Source organism: Myotis daubentonii, chromosome 7 (assembly GCF_963259705.1).
Source record: "Myotis daubentonii chromosome 7, mMyoDau2.1, whole genome shotgun sequence".
Taxonomy (NCBI): domain Eukaryota; kingdom Metazoa; phylum Chordata; class Mammalia; order Chiroptera; family Vespertilionidae; genus Myotis; species Myotis daubentonii.
The window spans coordinates 77,529,876-77,551,953 of record NC_081846.1 but is presented as its reverse complement, the minus strand read 5'-3'; the positions used below and the strand labels follow the sequence as shown (position 1 = coordinate 77,551,953).

The window sequence follows — 22,078 nt, the reverse complement described above, 5'->3', positions numbered from 1 at the left end:
TTAAATGATAGGAGCCATGGCACTGCTTTTACTGCTATTTTTTTTAATGCAAATTAGTTTCAAAAAGCTCAGCTTGAGAAATAGTAATGAATAAGGTTACACATAACTTTCAGCTATAGGAAGTACTAGTGTCTACACGACTGTTTACACTGAGTTCATGCCAGACTGGGTGAATTGGTCACTGTGCCGACCACTGGCAATTCTGGGTGGGCTCCCAGGGCAGGCAGTGAGTTTATCAGATGTAGCCCTAACTAGGCATTCACTGCCAGCACCCCAGCCAGTCAGCAACAAAACCACCTGAAACATCTCCACACCCTAGGAGGTATTATCTGGCACCCACAGCAAAGGAAATAAACAACAACAACCCACTGCGAAAGACAGAATGGGAGGATACATTGTTTACTGGTAGAAGTCAATGCAGACAGACGCTGACTTGGTAAAGAAGGGAAGCTACAACTTAAAATGCTTGCAAAAGGTTACTTTCCCCCTAGACCTCCACGAAAATCAGGAGTTCGAAGCACCAAGGACTGTGGACAGGTGTTAAGGCAAGGGTTGAAATATAAATATTTAGATCTGGTGGATCTACTAAATTTAGGCATCAGGACAGCTGGCCTAAAAACATCCCTCTATCACTGTGACAACTCAAACATTTCCCCACAAAATTCCCAATCATCTTCAAAGGGATCATACTATTAAAAATGAGCTGTTAGAGAATAAATTAACAAAGGAAAAATTCTTGCTAGGCTGTATTATCATATTAATATGTTATTAATTTTACATCATTGCTAATATTAATAATTAAATAACTATAATTTTAATAGGATTTTGGTGGTATTTTAGGACAAATTGGTGTCAATTTGAGAAAGTTAAAACTTGTTGACATAAATTTTGATAGCAAACATACTAGAGTAGTAAGACAACATTAAAGACATGTACCGTACTTGCATGTAAAATCAATTAGAAAAGTACAGTGAATGAATGGAGCTACAGTATGATAAAATGAAAGACACCATTCAGTTGTCATCAATAAGAAATTGACTTGTTTAAAAAGAAACTGTTAGCATAAGAAAATTCAATCAGTTTATTTATAGCTAGAGGCCCGGTGCACGTATTCGTGCACAGGTGGGTTCCCTTGGCCTGGCCTGCGGCTCTCCATTGTATTTGATGAGCTTCTTTCTTGCCACTTTCAAGATTCTCTTTGTCTTTTGAAGATTTGACTTTAATATCTCAGTGTGTGTCACTTTGAGTTCATCTTAATTAGAGCTCACTGAGCTTCTTAGATGTTATAAAAACCTGAAAGCAGGTATCTGTGTTTGTTTGGCAGCCAGGCAGCTGAAGCGAACAGGAGGCTTGCTTGCTACAGTGATAGAGGAAGCCAAGGTTCCCCGCCTGCCGCTGCCGGCCTCTGAGCTGCACTCTAAGAAACGATGTTGCAATTATAGAAGCTAAACAAACCCAGAAACCTGCTTTCAGCCAGCCAGGCCTCAGAGCTGGAGCTGCAACAGTGTTTCAATTATAGAAGCCAAACAAACCCAGATACCTGCTTTCAGCAGCCAAGGTCTCAGAGCTGGAGCCGAGCCTCAGAGCTAAAGCCTGGCTCTCAGTTCCAGTGACAGCCATAGAAGGTAAATAAATCCCAGAATAAAAAGAAAAGAAAAAGAAAAAAAGGAGAGGTTGGGAGCTTCAGTCACCCACCAGCCTGAAAACGGCCTTCAGCCCCTCACCCAGACTGGGCAGTCACCCCAGTAGGGACCCCCACCCTGAAGGGTGTGTGACCAGCTGCAAACAGCCATTATCCCCTCATCCACACTGATCCGGGACACCTTTCAGGGCAAACCAGCCAGCCCCAGCACCAGGCCTCTATCCTATATAGTAACAGGGTAATATGCAAACTGACCCTAACAGCAGAAGGACTGGGAATGACTGGTCACTATGACACACACTGAACCCCAGGGGGCAGATGCTCAATGCAGGAGCTTTCCCCTGGTGGTCAGGGTGCTCTCACATGGGAGGAGCTCTGCTCAGCCACAAGCCAGGCTGATGGTTGCCAGTACAGTGGTGGTGGTGGGAGCCTCTCCTGCCTCCTCAGCACTGCTAAGGATGTCCAATTGCAGTTTAGGCCTGCTCCCCGCTGGCAAGTGGACATCCCCTGAGGGCTGCCGGGCTGCCAGAGGGATGTCTGATTGCCATCTTAGGCCCAATCCCCCAGGGAGCGGGCCTAAGCCAGCAGGTGGTCATCCCCTGAGGGGTCCCAGACTGTGAGAGGGCACAGGTCAGGCTGAGGGACCCCCCCTTCCCCCCAAGTGCACAGATTTTTGTGCACCGGGCCTCTAATCTATATATATATAAGGCTAATATGCAAAGTGTCCCCATGGGAGTTCATCAGGAGACTAGGAGTTCTATCACTCTCTATGACATGCGCTGACCACCAGGGGGTGGCAAGGAAGGAAGGAAGGAAGGAAGGAAGGCAGGAAGGCCCCAGTAGGCAGCTGGCACCTGGGGAAGGGATGCCCTAGTCAGCAGCTGGCAGCCAGGGAAGGGAGGCCCCAGCTGGCGGCTGGAAGGCCCTGATTGGCCCTGATTGCTGGCCAGGCCTAGGGACCACACCCATGCACTAATTTCATGTACTGGGCCTCTAGTACCTAAAGAAAAACCATCCAGACTGAAGGAGAACAGAAGCTATGGGATGGGAGGCCTCCAGGAAAAAGAAAAAAGATTATTTATGTGCTTGTAAGACCTTTCAGAAGTTGACAGAACTGTTGGTGTCTTTGAGTAAAAAAAAAAAAAAGAAGTGATGGCTATATAGAAAACCAAAAGATTGGGGGTGGGGGAGAGAGAAATAATTATAAGATTAAAAGTCAACCAAGAAAGAAACAGTTAACTACTTGATTCATTAGAGAATGTTATTTTATTTAATCCGTTTATTCTATTTATTCAGTCAATATAAACATGGACACTGAACTACCAAATCATTCAAACACTGGAAAGAGAATGGAAGGAAGGTGGTGTCAAGGGGGGAGGGGGTGTTAATTACTGCTCTTTTACCTTTTAGTTTTGTAATCTGGACAAGTTACTTAACCTTTCCAAATCTCAGTTTACTCTAGATAATACATCTAAAATACATGGCACAGTATCTTATATATAAAAGGTAATATCATGTAGCCCATGAAAATGATATATTTTAGTTATTGATATAGAAGATATCCTAAAAATAGTGCTACAGGAAAAGCATATTACAGAAGAGTATGTATAATATGGCTCTATTTAGATAAAATTGTCTGTCTATCTATCTATCTATCTATCTATCTATCTATCTATCTATCTATCTATCTATTATCTATCTTTATGTACTTAAGCAGAGAAGCTACCTAGAGGGAAAGTTATCAAAACACAATAGTAATGGTTATCTCTGGACAGTGCAATTTTAGTTGATTTTTTACTAATTAAAAATTTTTTTCTTTGTTTGATTTATTAAATATAAATGATTTCCCCCAAAGCAGTAAACTATCTTATAAATTAGTAAAAATAAAGGAAATAAACTTATAAAGATAATTTTAAAGCATGAGACAAGGTGATGCTAAGTGAAATTAGCAGATGATAGCATTACAATCAGGTTCTATTAAAACTATGTAAAAATTATTAGATCTACAGACAAGGTAGACATAAAGAAAAAATGAAAATAATTTACTGGTTACTATAGTTAGATTATGGTATTTTTCCTTTCCAGTTTTATTGCTACAGTGTTATATATTTTTATTTTCAAAAGTACAAATATATGAGTATGTATATTTTATAAGTTCTTACTCATATTACTAAAATCTACTTGCCTATTAAGTTTCACTCCTTGATAATAGCTTTGCCCTCTGAGGCCAAAAAGACAAAAGTCTAATTTCTTCAAAATGACAGATCTTTAAATATTTAAAGACAGACTCCGTCTAGGTCTTTTCTTGTTTAAAAAAAAAATTCCTACAGGCTTTCTAAGATCAGGCACTATGTCTTTCTCATCTTTCTATTGCAAGCATCTCTGAAATAATGTCTTAATTATAGCATGCAATCAATAATATTAGGTATTTGTTCAGCTGAATATGAAATCCCCTCATTATTCTGGTCACCCTTTCCCAGATATGTTTTCATCTGTTAACATGCTTCTTAAAATAGGACTTATAGTTCCCTCTCAATTCCTTGTATTCCTTGCCTCCAATGACCTTCTAAAATCTGCTCCAACCATTCATTCCACTCCTAGAGCTATAAACAGTGCTGAAAAATAGCTCTACCTGATAAATTAAATTAGTCCACCTTTTCATTTATACCCACTACATTTTTACTATTTCATCAGGACCTACGGGCAACTGACTGCTCCACTTTCACCATATCCACAAATTCCTTCCTGCCTTCACACCCATCCTCACCTTGTTTTGATCTCTGAGTCCATACATTAGCATTGTTATAATCAATATAACATAATTTCAGTCTATGCATCAGAAGCTCATGGGGGAAAAGAATCTTCAATGGCGCCTTCTCCAAACCTGTATCTAGGCTGCTGGAGAAATTGTACCTTAGAAAAGACTGCTTCCTCTATAGATCTAGAATTACTAATCTCAAGTGGTTACTCAGTGCTGTTACCAATTCTAAAACACTAGTCGTGTTACCTCATTCTCCCATTAAGCAAAATTTCAAACCATGTCAACATTCATCAAACTTTTAACCCTCTATGTTTTCCATTTCTCTGAACACATGACTGTCCTTCCCATTTCACAGAGAAGATAAATCACCATATCCAAATTCCCTAAATTTCCCACCACCTCAGAAACTATTATATATTCTCAATAATACCATGCAGCCATAAAAAGAATGAAGTTATTTATATATACCAAAAAAAGAACAAATAAGGACAGCACAAAACATTTATGTTTTTAACATACTACCACTTATGTAAAAATATACATTTGCTTGAAAATGCACACAATTTCTGTGGAAAGATTAAAAACTAAATATAGAAAATAAAAACTACATATAGTTGCTTAAAAGGGGGGAAACTAGGTGAAAGAGATTTTTCAAAGTAAATACTCAGTACTATTGGTTTGGAATTTTGAACCATGCGAAAATATTGCCCCCCCAAAATAACAAACAAAACTAGTAAATATAATCATGTACGTCCTTTTCGTGCTTTAAAATCCCACAATGCATGGGCTCGGTGGGGGTAGCTAAAGAATTATGTATTATTTCATGGGCACAGAGTTTCAGTTTGGGATGATGAAAGAGTTCTGGAGATGGTGGTGTTTGCACAATAACGTAAATGTACTTAATGTCACTGAACTCTACACTTAAAAATAGTTAAAACGGTAAATTTTCTTATGCATATTTTATTACAATTAAAAGCTCCACAATACTGAAAATTAAAACACAAAACAAAACACTCCCGAATGCTTCTTACTGCTATTATGATCGAGGACAAGGCTCTGACCAAGACACCATCAGCTCAAGAGTATTCAACTGAACCAGATTTCTTTTAGTTCCTCAAACAGGGATCTACCACTGGCAAGATGCTTCCTTCTGTCCTTTGTACTTGATCAGTTCTCTCTGCTAAACTCGGCCATAACATCCTTTACTTCCCTTTTATGACTCATCACAACTATAATTTCCTAATTACCTGAATTAAAAACTCAGTGAAGGTTAGGACCATTGAGTCTTGTTACTGAATGTATATTTGATGCCCAGCATATGGCATCGTATATAACAGATAACCTATAAATATTTTTTAGATGAATGGATTAATTCAAAATTAAACCATAATCCAGATGTACTCTAATCAATGAGTGGAGTAGAGCCAGGCCTTACTCTGTTTCTTTAATTAATGTGTCTTAATATTACTTTATTTTTATCAGTTATGACAGACAGTTGACTTCCATTTAGTGTAGGGTTATTCAAAACCATAAATCTTTTTGAACTGAACTACTAATAATAGGTGGGAATTTCTCAAATCCCTTCCACACAAAATAGACTTTTCTAAGCATAAGTGCAGAATTTATGCTATTAATTTTTATCTAATTATTTTTCAAACTTGTCTCTGCCATATAGGATATTAACTATTTCTCCCAGATTTGAACCATTTTCAAATGGAATAGACCTGACCTCTATTTAGCCATGGATGAGAATTAAATGTGACAGTGCTGAGGACAAAGAACTGTGCAATTTCATAAGAGACATTTCTTGAAGCTGACAATGACCTATTAATTAACACTTTTGGGGAAAGGCTATAAATATATTTAATATGTATTACTACCCAGAATTTTCCCTCTCATAAAAATTTAAACAACTATTTCTCCTATGAGGTGAATCCAGCACAAAATAACAGTGATAAAGAAAGTTTAGCCGTGACCGGTTTGGCTCAGTGGATAGAGCGTCAGCCTGCGGACTCAAGGGTCCTAGGTTCGATTCCAGTCAAGGGCATGCACCTGGGTTGCGGGCACATACCCAGTAGCGGTGTGCAGGAGGCAGCTGATCAATGTTTCTCTCTCATCGATGTTTCTAACTCTCTATCTCTCTCCCTTCCTCTCTGTAAAAAATCAATAAAATATATTTTTTAAAAAAAAGAAAGTTTAGGAAAATTTGATAAATGGCTATAAAGATATTCTGGGATATTCTTAACCTTCAAGCATGACATCAGGGAAGGCAAGTATGTCCTCCCACAGTGTGGCTTTCGAAGGTGACTGCTGATAACAGGTTGCTTGGCTGGATTATCTATGTGACCTCTCTTTCTATGTGAAAGGACATTTATTGAAGTTACCATTCCCTAAGACTTTCTTACTTTCTCCGTGAAAAAGTAAGAGGAAGTCAGATCCAGGGCAAGCCATTAAGCTCAGCAGATGTCTGCAAAATGACAGAGGGGGCTGGGTGATCTAAGTGCTAATGGCTGACAACTGAATGTGCTGCCTTTTCCAAGTCATCTTTGTATTTATAGCTTCCTCTAAATATAACCCAGGAGAGTGAATGATGTAAGGGATTTTTGGGTACGGGATGTTCTGGTTGAGTGATACTCTCTCTGTGCCTCTCAAATCAAAGGTGGTTACCTATACCTAGACTTCTCCAAACCACATTCACATTAGCATATTTGTTTGTTATCACTTATTTTTTTTAATAAACTTTATAATGGCAAAGTTATATTTTTGCCCAAGCTTCACTTAACTTTATTTTGAATATGGTCGTGACATTTCAAATATGAAATGAGTCTAGAACTGAATAGCTAATTTAGCTTTCTGCAAAATTATAGTGTGAAAATGACACCTTCATAGAATCAAAACATTATGGGGGAAAATTAACAATCCACACACTAACTCAGAATGCCAGGAAGTGACTTGATTTGAATCAGAGTCTATGAAGTCATAGTGCTTTCAAAGTAAAGAAGTAAAGGAATAACATAAAACTTTTGAAATGGAATCTGGAAGAAAATGCCATTTGAGAAGCACAACAATAATCTTGAAATGGCTCTCTCTAGTAAACAGGAAATAGCCCACAATCTCCCCATCATAAAGCACTTCATAAAGATAATCTTTTCTTTGAAACAACTTTGGTATTAATAACCAAGAAAGGAACAGGCATATACTTCTGCTGTTTATGACAAGTCCTAATCCAGTTAGTGTTTGCTTATGTAGGCAAACTTTGACATTTATAGTCTGCAGGAAATGTGAGTAAGTGCTTGCCAACAATATCTGGTATCATGCCTATTTGGCATTGTACCTTAAAACTATTTATTATTTATGTAGAGAAAGACTGAATTTTTAACAGCAACATTGTGCTAGGACACCTTAATGAATTCTTTTTTGTTTTGAACATTTTTCAGCTGATCCTTTCAGGTCTTGCAAATGAATAATATCAGTGCAAATAGTGATAATTTTGCTTTTCTTTCCAGTATTTACCTCTTATTTTTCTTTTGAGAAACAACTGATAGTACCTCTAAAATAAAGGTAAATTGTGGTCACAGTGAACCTCCTTGCCTTTATTTTAGTGTTTCATGTGATGTGGCGTTGGGCTTAAAAACATACACGCACACATATACATAAACATATATATCGCACCCTATCTAATAAAGAGGGAACATGCTAATTGACTGCCCCACCCTCAAAGATGGCAGCGCCCACAGCCAATAAGGAGGGAATATGCTAATTGACTGTCCTGCCCTCAAAGATGGCGGCACCCACAGCCAATAAGGAGGGAACATACTAATTGACTGTCCCACCCTCAAAGAAGGCGGCACCCAAAGCCACAAGATGGTGGCGCTCAGTTCCCTCAGCCCCCAGCCACCCAGGGTCGCCCAAGGCTCAGGTAACCAGGGCCAGCCGAGGCTTGTGCTGCCGGCAGTGGCAGCAGCAGAGGTGTGATGGGGTGACACCTTCCCCTGATCGCTGGGTCGCCTCCCGCCCCTGAGGGCTCCCAGACTGTGAGAGGGGGCAGGGCAGGCTGAGGGACCCCCTCCAGTGCATGAATTTTCATGCAGTGGGCCTCTAGTATATGTATATACAGTTATAATTATACTCACACATATATACACCTTAAATTTATTATTAAAGACTATATGTAATCAAGAATGGATGCTGAATTCCATCAAATTACTTCTCAGCATATATGGAGAAGATAAAGTTTTTCCCTGAGTTGTTAGCATGCTAAATTACATTAACACTTTTCCTAATATTAAACTATGCTTGCATTCCTTATAAAATTCCATTTGCATATGGTTAGTATATTGGACCTTTTAATTAGTTTCTTGATTATACTAATATTGAAGATTTCTACATTTACAGTCTTTGGTAGAAAAGGTCCTTGTTTTCTTTTTTGTTGTACTATCTTGTCTGAGGAACTCATATCACAAAGAGCTGATTTTTATATTATGCAAAGATTTATAGTATATCAACATGAAAAAAAGCCAATAAATTTAGTAGAATGAAGGGCAAAGAACATAAACAATTAACTGAAAAAGAGCACAAATGACTTTTACATGTATAAAAAAATCTTGACTACATTTAATAACATAAGAAAACAAATATGCATTAAAAGTACTCTCAGATCACATTAGGAAGATAAAACATTTTATATTAGAACATGTTGGCAAAGTGTGGGGAGACAATCTTCCTGCTGGTGGGACTATCAATTGGTATAACTTGTGTGGAGCATAATTTGTCAAAAAATATATAAAATATAAAAATGTACTTGGCCTTTTTACCAGCAATTCCACTTGTATAAATTTATCTTACAGATTTATTCCTGTGTGTGACATGAAATATTAAAATAGCTAATAATTATTGAGTTCTCACTATGTGCCAGTCACTGTTCAAGCCCTTTATAAATATTAGCTCATGTCAGTTTCATAATAATTCTGAGGCAGAAATATCATTCTCTGTTTTTAGACCTGAAGAAACTAAGGTATAGGGAGGTAAAGGTACTTTCCTACATGAAATATCTGGTAAACACTGGACGTGAAAATAAAACACTGCTGATCTCCCCTAGTCTCCCATGCTCTTTGCCACTACACTGCCTCTGGCCATGTGCAAGTTATTCATTGCTGCATTGTATGCAACAGCTATCTATCACAAACAAATGCCGATCAGCAGTAGGCTAGTTACATAAAATATAGTGCATCCAAACAGTGGAACACGAGCAATATTTAAAAAGAATGCCAAAGCTCTTTCAGTAACTGATTGGAAGAATCTCCAATACATGAGATGAAGGCAGAAAACTGCAGAACAGTATGTAGCTTATACTACTGTATATGTAGAAATAAAGTGAACTATTATTGTGTGTGTGTGTGTGTGTGTGTATATATATATATAATCATGTGTGCTTTTTCATGCATAGAGTACCTCCAGAAGAATACATAAGAAACTGCCAACCCTGGTTACCTGGAAAGGGAAATGGCTGTCTGTCACTTTCCCATAATGTACATGCTCAGCAAGTCAATAAAAAAAAAAAAATCATTCCAAAAATAAAGTAAGTGGAAGGTTAAAAATGAAGAAAAATTGCCATTATCTACTCCTTTTTTTAATTTCATACATAGGTCATCACATACATAAGATTTTACTTGAAGAAATTATTGCACAAGTTTGAAAAACACTGGAACAAGGAATGACTAATCAAGCTGCATGTGCACAGTAAATATGTGAGGATTAACGCTTATCGAAAATAGCTTGTCTTACCTGACATGTGCGTTACAGTATCTTTTGGCATATTCAGTCCATGTTCCAAATTTTTGTGGAAAGAGAGCTTCAATCTGCATAAAAAGCTGTAACAATGCAAGTGTTCTCAATATGGTGAAATATTATTAGTCAATAATTATTACAATGATAAATCCAGTTAATAAAATAATAAAAAGTAAAAAAGGAAATCTACCTCTTCTTCCTCAAGGTCCCTCCTTCCCCTCCACCCCCCATTCCTGCCATCCTGTTCTTCAGGGATGACTGCCATCCTTTTGTTAAACATACATTTATGCATTTTCTATGTCTACATAAGTATAGGTACATATTCTCTCTCATTCACATGAATAGGGTCCTATTATATATACACAACTAGAATTTGTCCCCCCAAAACATGTCTTTGACATAATGTACATATATATTGCTTTTTTTAACTTAGTTTTTAAAATTCTGAGCAATGTATTATAATAACAAAGCTCTGTTTAAAAGTTACATAGCAACCCATTGTGTAGATGTACTGTAAAATGTTTATTTAAAAAAATTTTTTTTAATTGATTTTATTGATTTCAAAGAGGAAAGGAGAGGGAGAGACAGAAACATCAATGATGAGTGAGAATCACTAATCAGCTGCCTCCTGCATGCCCTTTACTGGGATCAAGCCCACAACCCGGGCAAGTGCCCTGACCTGGAATCGAACCATGACCTCCTGCCACTGAGCCACGCCACCTGGGCCATACTGTAAAATGCTTAAACAGTCTCCTATTAATGGATATATAGGCGGTTTCTAGCTTTTATGTAATTACAAAAATTAATGACAATGTAGATCTGTATGTGTATGTGTGCATATATAAAATATTCTAGTATATGTAGGTGAAGGTATATGTACTACATCTACATTTATCTATCATCTATCCATCCATCCATCTGTATTTCTTTTGGATAGGTTTGTAGGGTATATGTTAACAACTGAAATGTGGGTTTAAGATAAATGCTTTAATAGACAGGGCTTCCTTGGGTTATAATAATCCTTAGACTCATAATAGTTTCACTCATTTTTTCTTCTTCCCAACCCTTTAATCACTCCATACCCCACCTGCCTCTCACAGTAGTAAAAGCTAAATCGGACATCACTCAAATGCCTGATTCCTCTATTCTAATTAGATACTCTATTTGGTCTACACCTAAGTTCTCTATCTTCCCAAACATGGATTTTAAAGTGAAAAAGAAACAGAAAGAGGTTATGCAATAATGTATAAAATATATAAAGATATACCTTTATAAAAGATACAAAACTGATTCAACTCCAATCCTAAGGAGCTTATAATGTAAAATAGGCTGGATAAAATGAAGATTAAGGCCACAGAACAACCAGAAGAACACAAGTGTTATTTACAAATTTGTAATAAAGGTAAAACTGTGTGTGTGTTTTATAGCAAATACAAGCATGGCTAAGGATCACATGTAACTAGATAAAAGTCACAGTAAAAGATATATTTAATCATTAAGAGCAGTCTAGAAATTCCCAAAGTACTCTTTTGGCATTTGAGGAATCTTATTTAACATTTCACAGGTGACTGATTCTGTTTTCTAGGTTGTTGTTTTTTTGTTTGTTTGTTTGTTTTTTAAGCCCAAGCATAAGGATTTTAATACCTCTTCAGGCCTTCCCAAAGCGGGAGTTCCCGTCAGAAGAATGGCTCGTTTGGCTTTCTGTACTATTGGCAATAAAACCTTGCTGCGAGTTGCGTTTCTGGACTTCATGTAGTGTGATTCATCCACTATCACTACGCTGAAGTTCTGAGTGTTCAGTGCATCTATCAAAGTCTCTGCATCTGTCGTTAAGAGACCGTACCCCAGAACTGTCACTTTGCTGGTAGATATTCTCCTAGAAAAGAAATCCATGTATTTTAAAAATACTATTTCAGTAACCAACTTATCATAAACAATACAACTCTTTGGGAAGAAATACAAGGAAAAGTAAGAGCAGAAGGTACCACCACTGAAACCCAATTTCTCTTAAGACTTTATAGTCTTTAAATGTAATAAACCCTAATCCAAAATTTAAAATTTCATTAATCAAATCTAACCTTTTTTTTTGGTTAAATGCTCTTTAGAAGCATTGACATCCAGCAAACTATATTTTACTAGGATAAGAAGATAACTTTGTGAGAACATTTGCTTTCAATGCACCTGTGATCATGAAGAAAGTGGATACTCAAATATTAGTCGGCTATTCCAGGAAGCCTTCCCACAAACAAGATAGCAGTTTCTTAAGCCAGGTGCTACAGGGATTTTGAGCAGGACAATACTTAGTACTCGGGGCTGTCCAGCACCCTGAAGGGCATCTCACATTCCTGGGCCCTCCCATTAAAGGCCAGTAGATTCCCTGTCACAATGACAACGAAAATGCCCCCGGCTCTAGGTCGATGAAGTATAAGGAAAAGAGGGGGTTACCACCTCACGCAGAGAAACACTGGGCTAAAGTGATCCCTGATCTTTTGAACTGCCTCTATAATTCAAATGTCTATAATATTCTTTATCATACTATAATGAAATTATTCATTTACATATTTATCCCCCTTATTATATCACTTGAGGCCCAGCGCACAGGTGGGGAACCTCGGCCTGGCCTGCAGGGATCAGCCTAAAACCGGCTCTCCGACATCCCCCAAGGGGTCCCGGATTGCGAGAGGGTGGTTATCGGGTGACACACCCCAGAATCGGGCTCCCTCCTCTCTGGTTCCGGTGTGTCACCCAATAACTGCAGCTGCCAAGTCACCTCAGCTCGGCAGCCCTGTGTTGAGTGTCTGCCCCCTTGGTGGTCATCGTGCATCATGGCTAGCGGTTGGACAGTCGCTTAGGCTTTCATATATATAAATAAGATAGGTGAGGGCAGGGGATGTGTCTTATTCATTTTTGCATGTACAGTGCTATGATACTAAGGAGTTTGTAAAATTAAATAGACAAATAAATGCATTGAAAATAAGACATGTCACTTTGCACTTTCTATATACCTCCAGTGATGATACAGGAGGGAGTCAATCTTCTGCAGTTCTCTACCCCCTAATAGAAAAGGAAGGGCTCCTAAACACCCAGTACCAACACAGCAATCACATTTTTTTTTCCATAATGACAAATGCATTTTCAGCTCTGGATAAATCTACTTAATATACAGACTTATTTGATATATACCAATTTTGGCACTTTTCCCCCATAAATACCAGAAAGTTGTTCTTACCCAACATCAGTTTTATTCTGAATAACACTGATTTCTTCTGGATCTAGCTCTGGGATCCATTTTTCTATTTCTTCTGTCCAAGGATACCGCAGAGATGAAGGGACCACTATTAAAAGAGGCCATTCCTCCTTATAGAAGTAAGCGATGGCAATTGCCTGGATTGTCTTTCCTAGACCCATCTAAATTGAAAATAAATAAATAGATAGGCAGATAAACAAATATGAAGGCTAAAATATTTTGTAAGAAAATATAAAATATTTTATTTATTTAAGAGTATTATTATCAAAATAATTTTCAAATGTAAATTCAATTACATTACAGTTAATTAAATGTTCAAGATTATGATGACACTTAAAAGCCATTAGAAAAATTATATTATTTTCAAACCATTTGTGATTGAACTTAGAGACAAAATGACCCCTACTCAAAAATATTAGTATACAGGTTTCATATAACTTAATTTTATAAAGATTTATGTTACCATTTATAATTTCTCCTCTTAGAGAACACAAGAGCAAATGCCTTACCTTTAAACTACAAAATCATGGTATTTCAAAGCTAAAATAAGCTCTAAATCCTGTACATTTTACAGGGGAAGTCAGCACAGAGTAGTTAAATTATTTGTTCATCTTAACACTTAACTGGTTGCAACACTAGCATGATGTCTGGGGCCCGGGTGTCTGGAGTCCTCCCACTTGATGGTTCCACTCTGACAGCACACTGCCCCATCTCTAAGCTGTACCACTTAGAAATTAGTTACTAGATGAATGTTTATAAAGGCCTCATCCTGTGCACTGCAGTTTAGGAAATGGCCGAGGACTTGAGGATAATAAGTATGCAGGATTTTGGGGTCTTTTACTCAAGTTTTTTTTTTTCCTTTCTGATATTTTTCTCTTCATGTCCCAATCGCACAATACATAGTTTGGGAGCTAGACAGAGCAGCTGTCTGTGATAGAAACAGGTATAAGCAGCCTGTTTCAACTATGCAGCTTATGGCTTTAAGAATAGAAAGAATTGGACAATCAGTGATGCATCTAGGCAGCTGAGGAAGAAGAAGGGAAAGCCAATTCTGCAAGCTATGAATGTACTACTTTATTAGGTTTGGAAAATTCTAAATAATTTCTTACTATTACCAGCTATCTTATCACACACTTTCCTAATAACATAAAATTATGATTGCCTTTTAAGAACTAAACTATTAAACTTAAAATATTAAGTATCAATTACAAAATAAGGAGACATCTTAAAAAGAAAAATTGGTCCCAAGCCAAGAAGTTTTGAGTTTAACCAATGGAAGGGTTAATTTAAGGAGATAATATGTTGAATACAAGAAAAGACAATGGAAGCAAAGAAAAAGGTATAGTAAAGAGTCTGACTCCATTTTTAATGTTTGAATGCTGACAGCTTTTAAACATCATCAGTCCCCTTTACCACTCTCCCCAAATTTTGGGAAGGTGATAAGAAAATATGGGTGCTGCCCTAGCCGGGTTGGCTCAGTGGATAGAGCATCAGCCTGCAGACTGAAGGGTCACGGGTTCGATTCTGGTTAAGGGCATATGCCTGGGTTGAGGGCTCGATCCCCAGTGGGGGGCGAGCAGGGGCAGCCAATCAATGACTCTCTCTCATCACTGATGTTTCTATCTCCCTCTCCCTTCCTCTCTGAAATCAACAACAACAACAACAATATATATATATATATATATATGTATATATATATATATATATACACACATATATATATATATTTATATATATATATACATACATATACATATATATATATCAACACTAATAAAAGAGAAAAATGGTAATTGGCGTACGACGATACCCTTTTCATTGGCTAATCAGGGCTATATGCAAATTAACTGCCAACTAAGATTGGCAGTTAACTGCCAACAAGATGGCGGTTAATTTGCATATGTAGGCACAATGCAGGGAGGCAAAAGGGAAAGCAGGAAGAAGCCCCCTGCCACTGACAGTGATCGGAAACCCAGGGGGGAGCTAAGAGCTGGGGGGCAGGGCAAAGGCCGCCTTTGCCCTGCCCCCCAGCCATGATCAGAGAATCAGGTGCCTTTTCCTCCCTGGCCAGTGATAGCAGGAAGCAGGGGTGGAGCCAGAGATGGGAGCTGGGCACGGTCGAAGCTGGCAGTCCCAGGAGCTAGGGGTCCCTTGCCTGGGCCTAAAGCGAAGCCCACGATCGCGGGGCCGCTGCCACTGCGGGTCCCCGATGCCCGGGCCGGACGCCTCAGCCAGAGGCATCAGGCCTGGGCAAGGTGCCGATCCTGTGATTGGAGGGTGATGGGGGTCAATGCCTGAGGGCTCCCAGTATGTGAGAGGGGGCAGGCTGGGCTGAGGGACACTCCCCCCCGCCCCACACCCAGTGCACGAATTTCGTGCACCGGGCCCCTAGTATATATATAAACAAACATGGGTGCTACTTTCTTTGTCACCTGAAGGAAATTCAAGCACACAAGCCTGACCCACATTATGAGAACCCTCAGGCCGCCTTGTAAATCCAATAAAAATCCAAGTTAATCTACATTTCTTGTTTTTTCAAGCCACTTTCATCTGCTTATGATCCTACTCTCCCCAGAAAGCTTTATTATCTGAGTAATAAATGTTTCTATATCCTATGGTCATCTGTGTAGCATCATCATTCCTGACATGTGAACCAAATTTTGGCGGCAGAGTCCACCTACCACTTCTAAGACCACAGCAAAGGAAACACCATTCCTCAATATATGTTAACAAGCAGGCATTGTGATTTATATGAGAAGATTTCCTTGAGCTTTGTCAGCTTGAGTGAAATCTCAAAATCTGACCAACATGGAAGCATGAAAATAATGATTTTTCTGGCCCTAGCCAGTTTGGCTCAGTGGATAGAGTGTTGGACCGCAGACTGAAGGGTCCCAGGCTCAATTCCGGTCAAGGGCATGTACCTTGGTTGCGGGCTCAAACCCCAGGCCTGGTTGGGGCCAGTGAGCGAGGCAACCAATGGATGTGTCTCTCTCACATCCATGTTTCTCTCTCTCTCAGTCTCTTCCCCTCCCTTCCACTCTCTCTAAAAATCAATGGAAAACATACTTGAGTGAGGATTAACAACAATAAATAAAAGAGAAGGATTTTCTGAATCTGCATACCTGAAGATAATAGCCTATTCTGGTTAGGGAATTCACCTAACGAATGAGATTCTAAATTATCTATTATCTTTCCAGGTAACCCCCAACCTTTTATATTCAACATCTCTTCACTTAAAAGATCATGTAGATAAATGACTAATAGTATTTTATGGAAATTAGTAAAATACTTATCAACACAAAGGAAAGCAGTCAGTTGCTTTCTTATGTATTTGTTGATGACTGCTCTTTTTGAAGGCATCACCCAGTAAAAGATAAAGTTTGATGGAACAAACTCAAACAAAACATGATTCCAAATCAGAAAGTAAAAGTATATGAGTGTAATCACATGTTCCCATAAAGGAAAGAAATTACGCATAGAATAGGATAGCTGAGTTCCATATACAATTTGTAAATAGGAAAATAATTATCTGGAATTATTTTTCCCCTAGAAACAAACTTTTAAAACATGTACTTAGATTTCAGTATTTTGCAAAGAATTTTAAATAGCATAACACTCAATTATAAAAGCAATAACATATGTCAAGTAATTTGGGTATAAAGAAATAACTACACCCAATAGGTGGGTCAAAGCTCTTGGCTCTAACTGCACTAGAATTTGTTAAAGTGGAACCATCCAGTGTTTCATCACAATTAAGGCTAAATCACCTATTAAGAACCAAAGCCTTTACTCTACAGTATTACAAGTCTCTAGATAACTACATGAGAAGAATTAAATAGAATGCATTAACTTCAAGGGTACATTTTATCAATGTTTTCAAAATAATAAATCACTTTTACTTATGAGAATAATTTTAGGTTCTCTTAATGACTTATTCTATAAAATTATTAAGGGCAATTAAATAATAATGATCTTAAATGACATATATAATTTCAGTTTTAATTTTTTATATTGCAATTGCTTTTATGTACCAATTGTATACAGAAGATGCCTGCTGATTAAAGCCAAGTATCACATGAGCTCATTCATATGTGGACTCTAATGAACAAAATAAACTGATGAACAAAATAGACCCAGAGACAAAATCGTGGAACAGACTCTGAAATCTCAGAGGGAAGGTGGGGAGGGTGAGTGAGTGGGTGGGAAGAGATCAACCAAAGAACTTGTATGCATATGCATAACCCATGGACACAGACGATAGGGTGGTGAAGGCTTGAGGGGGAGGGGTGAGCTAGAAGATGTCAAGGGGGAGGGGAAATATGTAATACTTTCAACAATAAAGATTTAAGAAATAATTTTTTTAAAGCTATAGCAGCTTGTAACTCTTAGGACAGAGAGGTGGGATTGCCTTAAGAATAGGTGGCCTCTTTGTTCTAGAGGAGGCTCCTTTGGAAGATCATTTTAGGTACGCAGTTTTAAAATCTTAATGAAGAACTATATTTTTTGCCTGACACCTGACAGTGCAGAGCCCTCCCTTCACATGGCCAAATCTTGGTCTGTTTAGGCCTGATAAACTCTGCTAGCCTCCTCCTGACTATAGCAGATCTACCTAATACATGAAAAACAACAACAAAAAAACCCACAAAAAGGCAGTCAAAATGAGGACACAAAGAATCATGCCCCAAATGAAAGAACAGGAGAAATCTCCATAAAAATAGCAAAATGAAATGGAGCCAAGCAACTTATCAGATACAGTGTTCAGAAAAATGGTTATAAATATAACATATAGACACAGAGAACAGTGTGATGATAGCACTCAGACAAGAAGAAGAAATAAAAGGCATCTAAATTAAGAAAGGAAGAACTAAACCTGTCATTATTGCCAGATAGCATAATACTGTATACAGAGAACCCTAAAGACTTCACCAAAAAACTATTGGAACTGAGAATTCAGTAAATTAGAATGCAAAATTAATATTCAGAAATTGATGGCATTTTTATGCACCAAGAGAACAATCCAATTTACAATTGCAACAACAAGAACAACAAAAAGATATCTAGGAATAAATTTAACTAAGGAGGTAAAAGACCTGTACTCAGAAAATTATAAGATAATAAAGAAAGAAACTGAGCAAGATACAAATAAGTGGAAACATACACTGTGTTCATGAATAGGAAGAATTAACCATTAAAATGTCCATAGCATCCAAAGCAATCTATAGATTTCAACGCTATTCTTACCGAGATACCAATAGTGTATTTCACAGAATTTGAACAAATGTTCCAAAAATGTGTATGGAACAACAAAAGACCCTGAAGAGCCTCAGCAATCTTGAGAAAGAAAAACAAAGTTGGAAGAATCATGCTACCTGATATCAAACTACACTACAAAGCCATAGAGATCAAAATAGCCTGGTCTTGGCATAAAAACAGACATATCGATCAACGGAACAGAACAGACAGCCCAGAAATAAATTCATGCCTTTATGGTCAACTAACATTTGACAAAGGAGTAAAGAACATACAATGGGCTAAAGAGAGTCTATTCAATAAATGGTGCTGGGGAAATTGGACAGATACATGCACCATACATAAGAATAAATTAAAACTGGATTAAAGGCAAATGTTGAACTCGAAATCATAAAAATCCTAGAAGAAAACATAGGCAGTAAAATCTCAGATATTTCTCATAGCAATATTTTTTCATCTCTCTCCTCAGACTAGGGAAACAAAAGAAAAAATAAACAAATGGAAGTACATCAAACTAAAGTGTCCTTGAATAGCAAAGGAAATCATAACAAAATAAAAGATAACATTTATAAAGAACTTATAAAACTCAACACCAAAAAAAGAGAGCAAACAATGCAATTAAAAGATGGGGAAAGGGCCTAAATAGACACTTCTCCAGGAGAACATACAAGCTGGCCAATAGCATATGAAAAGATGCTCAATGCCACTAATCATCAGAGAAAGCAAATTAAAACCACAATGAGATCTCGCCTCATACCTGTCAGAATGGCTATCATCAATAAATCAACAAACAACAAGTGTTGGCAAGGAGATAGAGAAAAGGGAACCCTCATGCACTGCTGGTGGAAATGCAGATTAGTGCAGCCACTGTGGAAAGTATAGAATTACCTCAAAAATTTAAAAATGGAACTGCCTTATAACCTAGTGATTCCACTTCTGGAAATATATCCCAAACCTCCGAAACATATATACCCCTATTTCATTGTAGCGTTGTTTAAAATAGCCAAGATTTTGAAGCAGCCCAAGTGTCCATCAGTAGATGAGTGGGTAAAAAAGCTGTGATACATTTACACAATGGAATACTACTCAGCTGTAAAAAAAGAAGGAAATCTCACCCTTTGTGACAACATGGATGGACCTGGAGAGTATTATGCTAAGTAATATAAGCCAGTCAGAGAAAGACAAATACCATATGATTTTACTTATATTTGGAATCTAATGAACAAAATAAACTAACAAAATAGAAACCAACTGACAGCTATCAGACCGGAAGGGCACTGGGGGGCTGAATGAAAAAGATGACAGGATTAAGCAAAAAAATAAAAATAAAAACCTCATAGACATAAACAACAGTATGGTCTGGGGAAGTAGAAGAGGATAAAGGGGAATAAATGGTGATGGAAGGAGACTTAACTTTGGGTGGTGAACACACAATACAATATCAGATTATTTCAGGAATTGTACACCTGAAACCTATATAATATTATTAACCAATGTCACACTAATAAATTTAATAATTTTTTTTTAATGACTATTTCCCACACTCTGGGAAATATACTTCCACACTTCCCTGATGGTCTGGCTCTTCTTCATGGGCATAAGCAAGCTTTCTCCTGAAGGGAAAACACTGGATAATGTGAGGTGTGAAAGGAGGTCGGCCTTAGCAGGCAGCAGGATGAGATAAGGCATCTCAAAGGACAAGGAACAGAATTGAGGTTGTTAGCCAAACTTAAGTAGGACTATGCTCCAAGCACAGCTTACTGATGTCCATGTAGGGGAGAGCAAAAGTAAAGCAGTGAAAAGGCTCTGAAATAGCAGAGAAGCTGGATCTGAGCAAATGTACTTAAACAACAGTCATTTCTCATATTAGCTGGTAAATGTTATACTTTTAATATTATAGTTTTATTTTTCCCAAGTCTCTGGGAAAGTTTTTTTAAAATATATTTTTATTGATTTCAGAGAGGAAGGGAGAGGGAGAGAGAGATAAAACATCAATGATGAGAGAGAATCATCGATTTGCTGCCTCCCGCACACTTCACACTGGGGACTGAGCCCACAACTGGGCATGTGCCCTTGGCTGGAATCAAACCTGGGACCCTTCAGTCTGCAGGCGATGCTATATCCACTGAGCCAAACCAGCTAGGGCTCTGGGAAAGTTTTATTAGAAGTCACACATCTTTACAAATGGGATAAAATATTTTCAATAGATAAATCTGAGTAAGGGTACATGGATGCTTTCTGTACTATTCATACTTTTGCAACTCTTCTATAAGGATGAAATAACTTTCAAATAAAAAGCTGGAAAAAGAAAGTTACAGGTCTACAGCACAACCTAGTATCGGTCGTGCTAGGAAGGACAAAAAGGCTGTCCTATTTCAAAAGGAGTGGCCAAAAGAAAATGACACTAAACTATTTCAGACAGTGCTGAAAGAAGAAAAACATCTAAATTATTTGAAAATTATTTTTAAAAGTCAACATTACACTGATACTAAAACATGAAAGGCAGTACAAAAGATAATCAAAGATCAATTTCACATGTGAGTATTGATGCAAACATTTTAAGTAGACTATTAGAATATAGAATTCAGGAGACCATTAAAAGAATAACTTGACCATGAGAAGTTCAAGTCCAGGAATAAAAAGAGTGTTCAAAATAAGAAAGTCTGATACTATAATTCATAATGTTAATAAATCAAAAAGGAAAGTATCATATGATAATCTTTAAATGTCAAAAAGGCAACTAAAATATTCAATTTTCATTTTGATAAAAGCCCTTTATTACTGAAGGGATGGATAATGTCCCCATATGAGGGAATATATATATCTATCCCATTAATGGAGGAGAATACATTCTTATTAGCATCAGAAACAGGAGAAAGAAATGTGAGATAGAAATATTAGAACAAATAGGCAATAAGTGTATTAGCTGCAGATAATGTGACCAAATACTTAAAAACCATAAGAATCAACAGAAAAATGATTACTACTATTGGTAGTAACACCTAATACCACCTATAGAATTTAGGTAATAGGCTAGTTCCAGGTTATGATCAAAAAAAAGTTTGATACTTCAAAGGAATAATGAAAACTGAGCAATAAAACAGAAGAGAATACAGAACAAGCCAGATACATATGGGAATTGAGTATGCGATAAAGGTGGCATTTTAAGTCAATGTGGGGGGAAATGGTTTATTCAATTAATGCTATTAGAAAAATTGGCTCATGATGGAAAACAGAATATGTTATTCCCAAATATTCCTATTGGACATAAAAATTATTTTGAGTTGAAGGCACTTAAGAAACCATAAATGCAGAAAAAGCTCACCCTTTTTTGCCTAAAAGCAAGAAATAAATTCTCCTTTTACCAGAGGCAGACTTATCAGCACCAGAG

The 22,078-nt window shown here is 37.5% G+C and overlaps 1 protein-coding gene across 1 annotated transcript in view; it reads right to left on the bottom strand.

The window, feature by feature from the left end:
• ZRANB3 (zinc finger RANBP2-type containing 3) overlaps positions 1-22,078 on the bottom strand; it is a 221,098-nt gene that overhangs the window by 78,140 nt on the left and 120,880 nt on the right. Inside the window, exons 4-6 of the mRNA XM_059704593.1 lie at positions 13,420-13,598; positions 11,835-12,066; positions 10,188-10,273 (exon numbers count right to left, since the gene is read on the bottom strand). Coding sequence (XP_059560576.1) covers positions 10,188-10,273; positions 11,835-12,066; positions 13,420-13,598 — 497 coding nt within the window. The remainder of the gene's footprint in view (positions 1-10,187; positions 10,274-11,834; positions 12,067-13,419; positions 13,599-22,078) is intronic.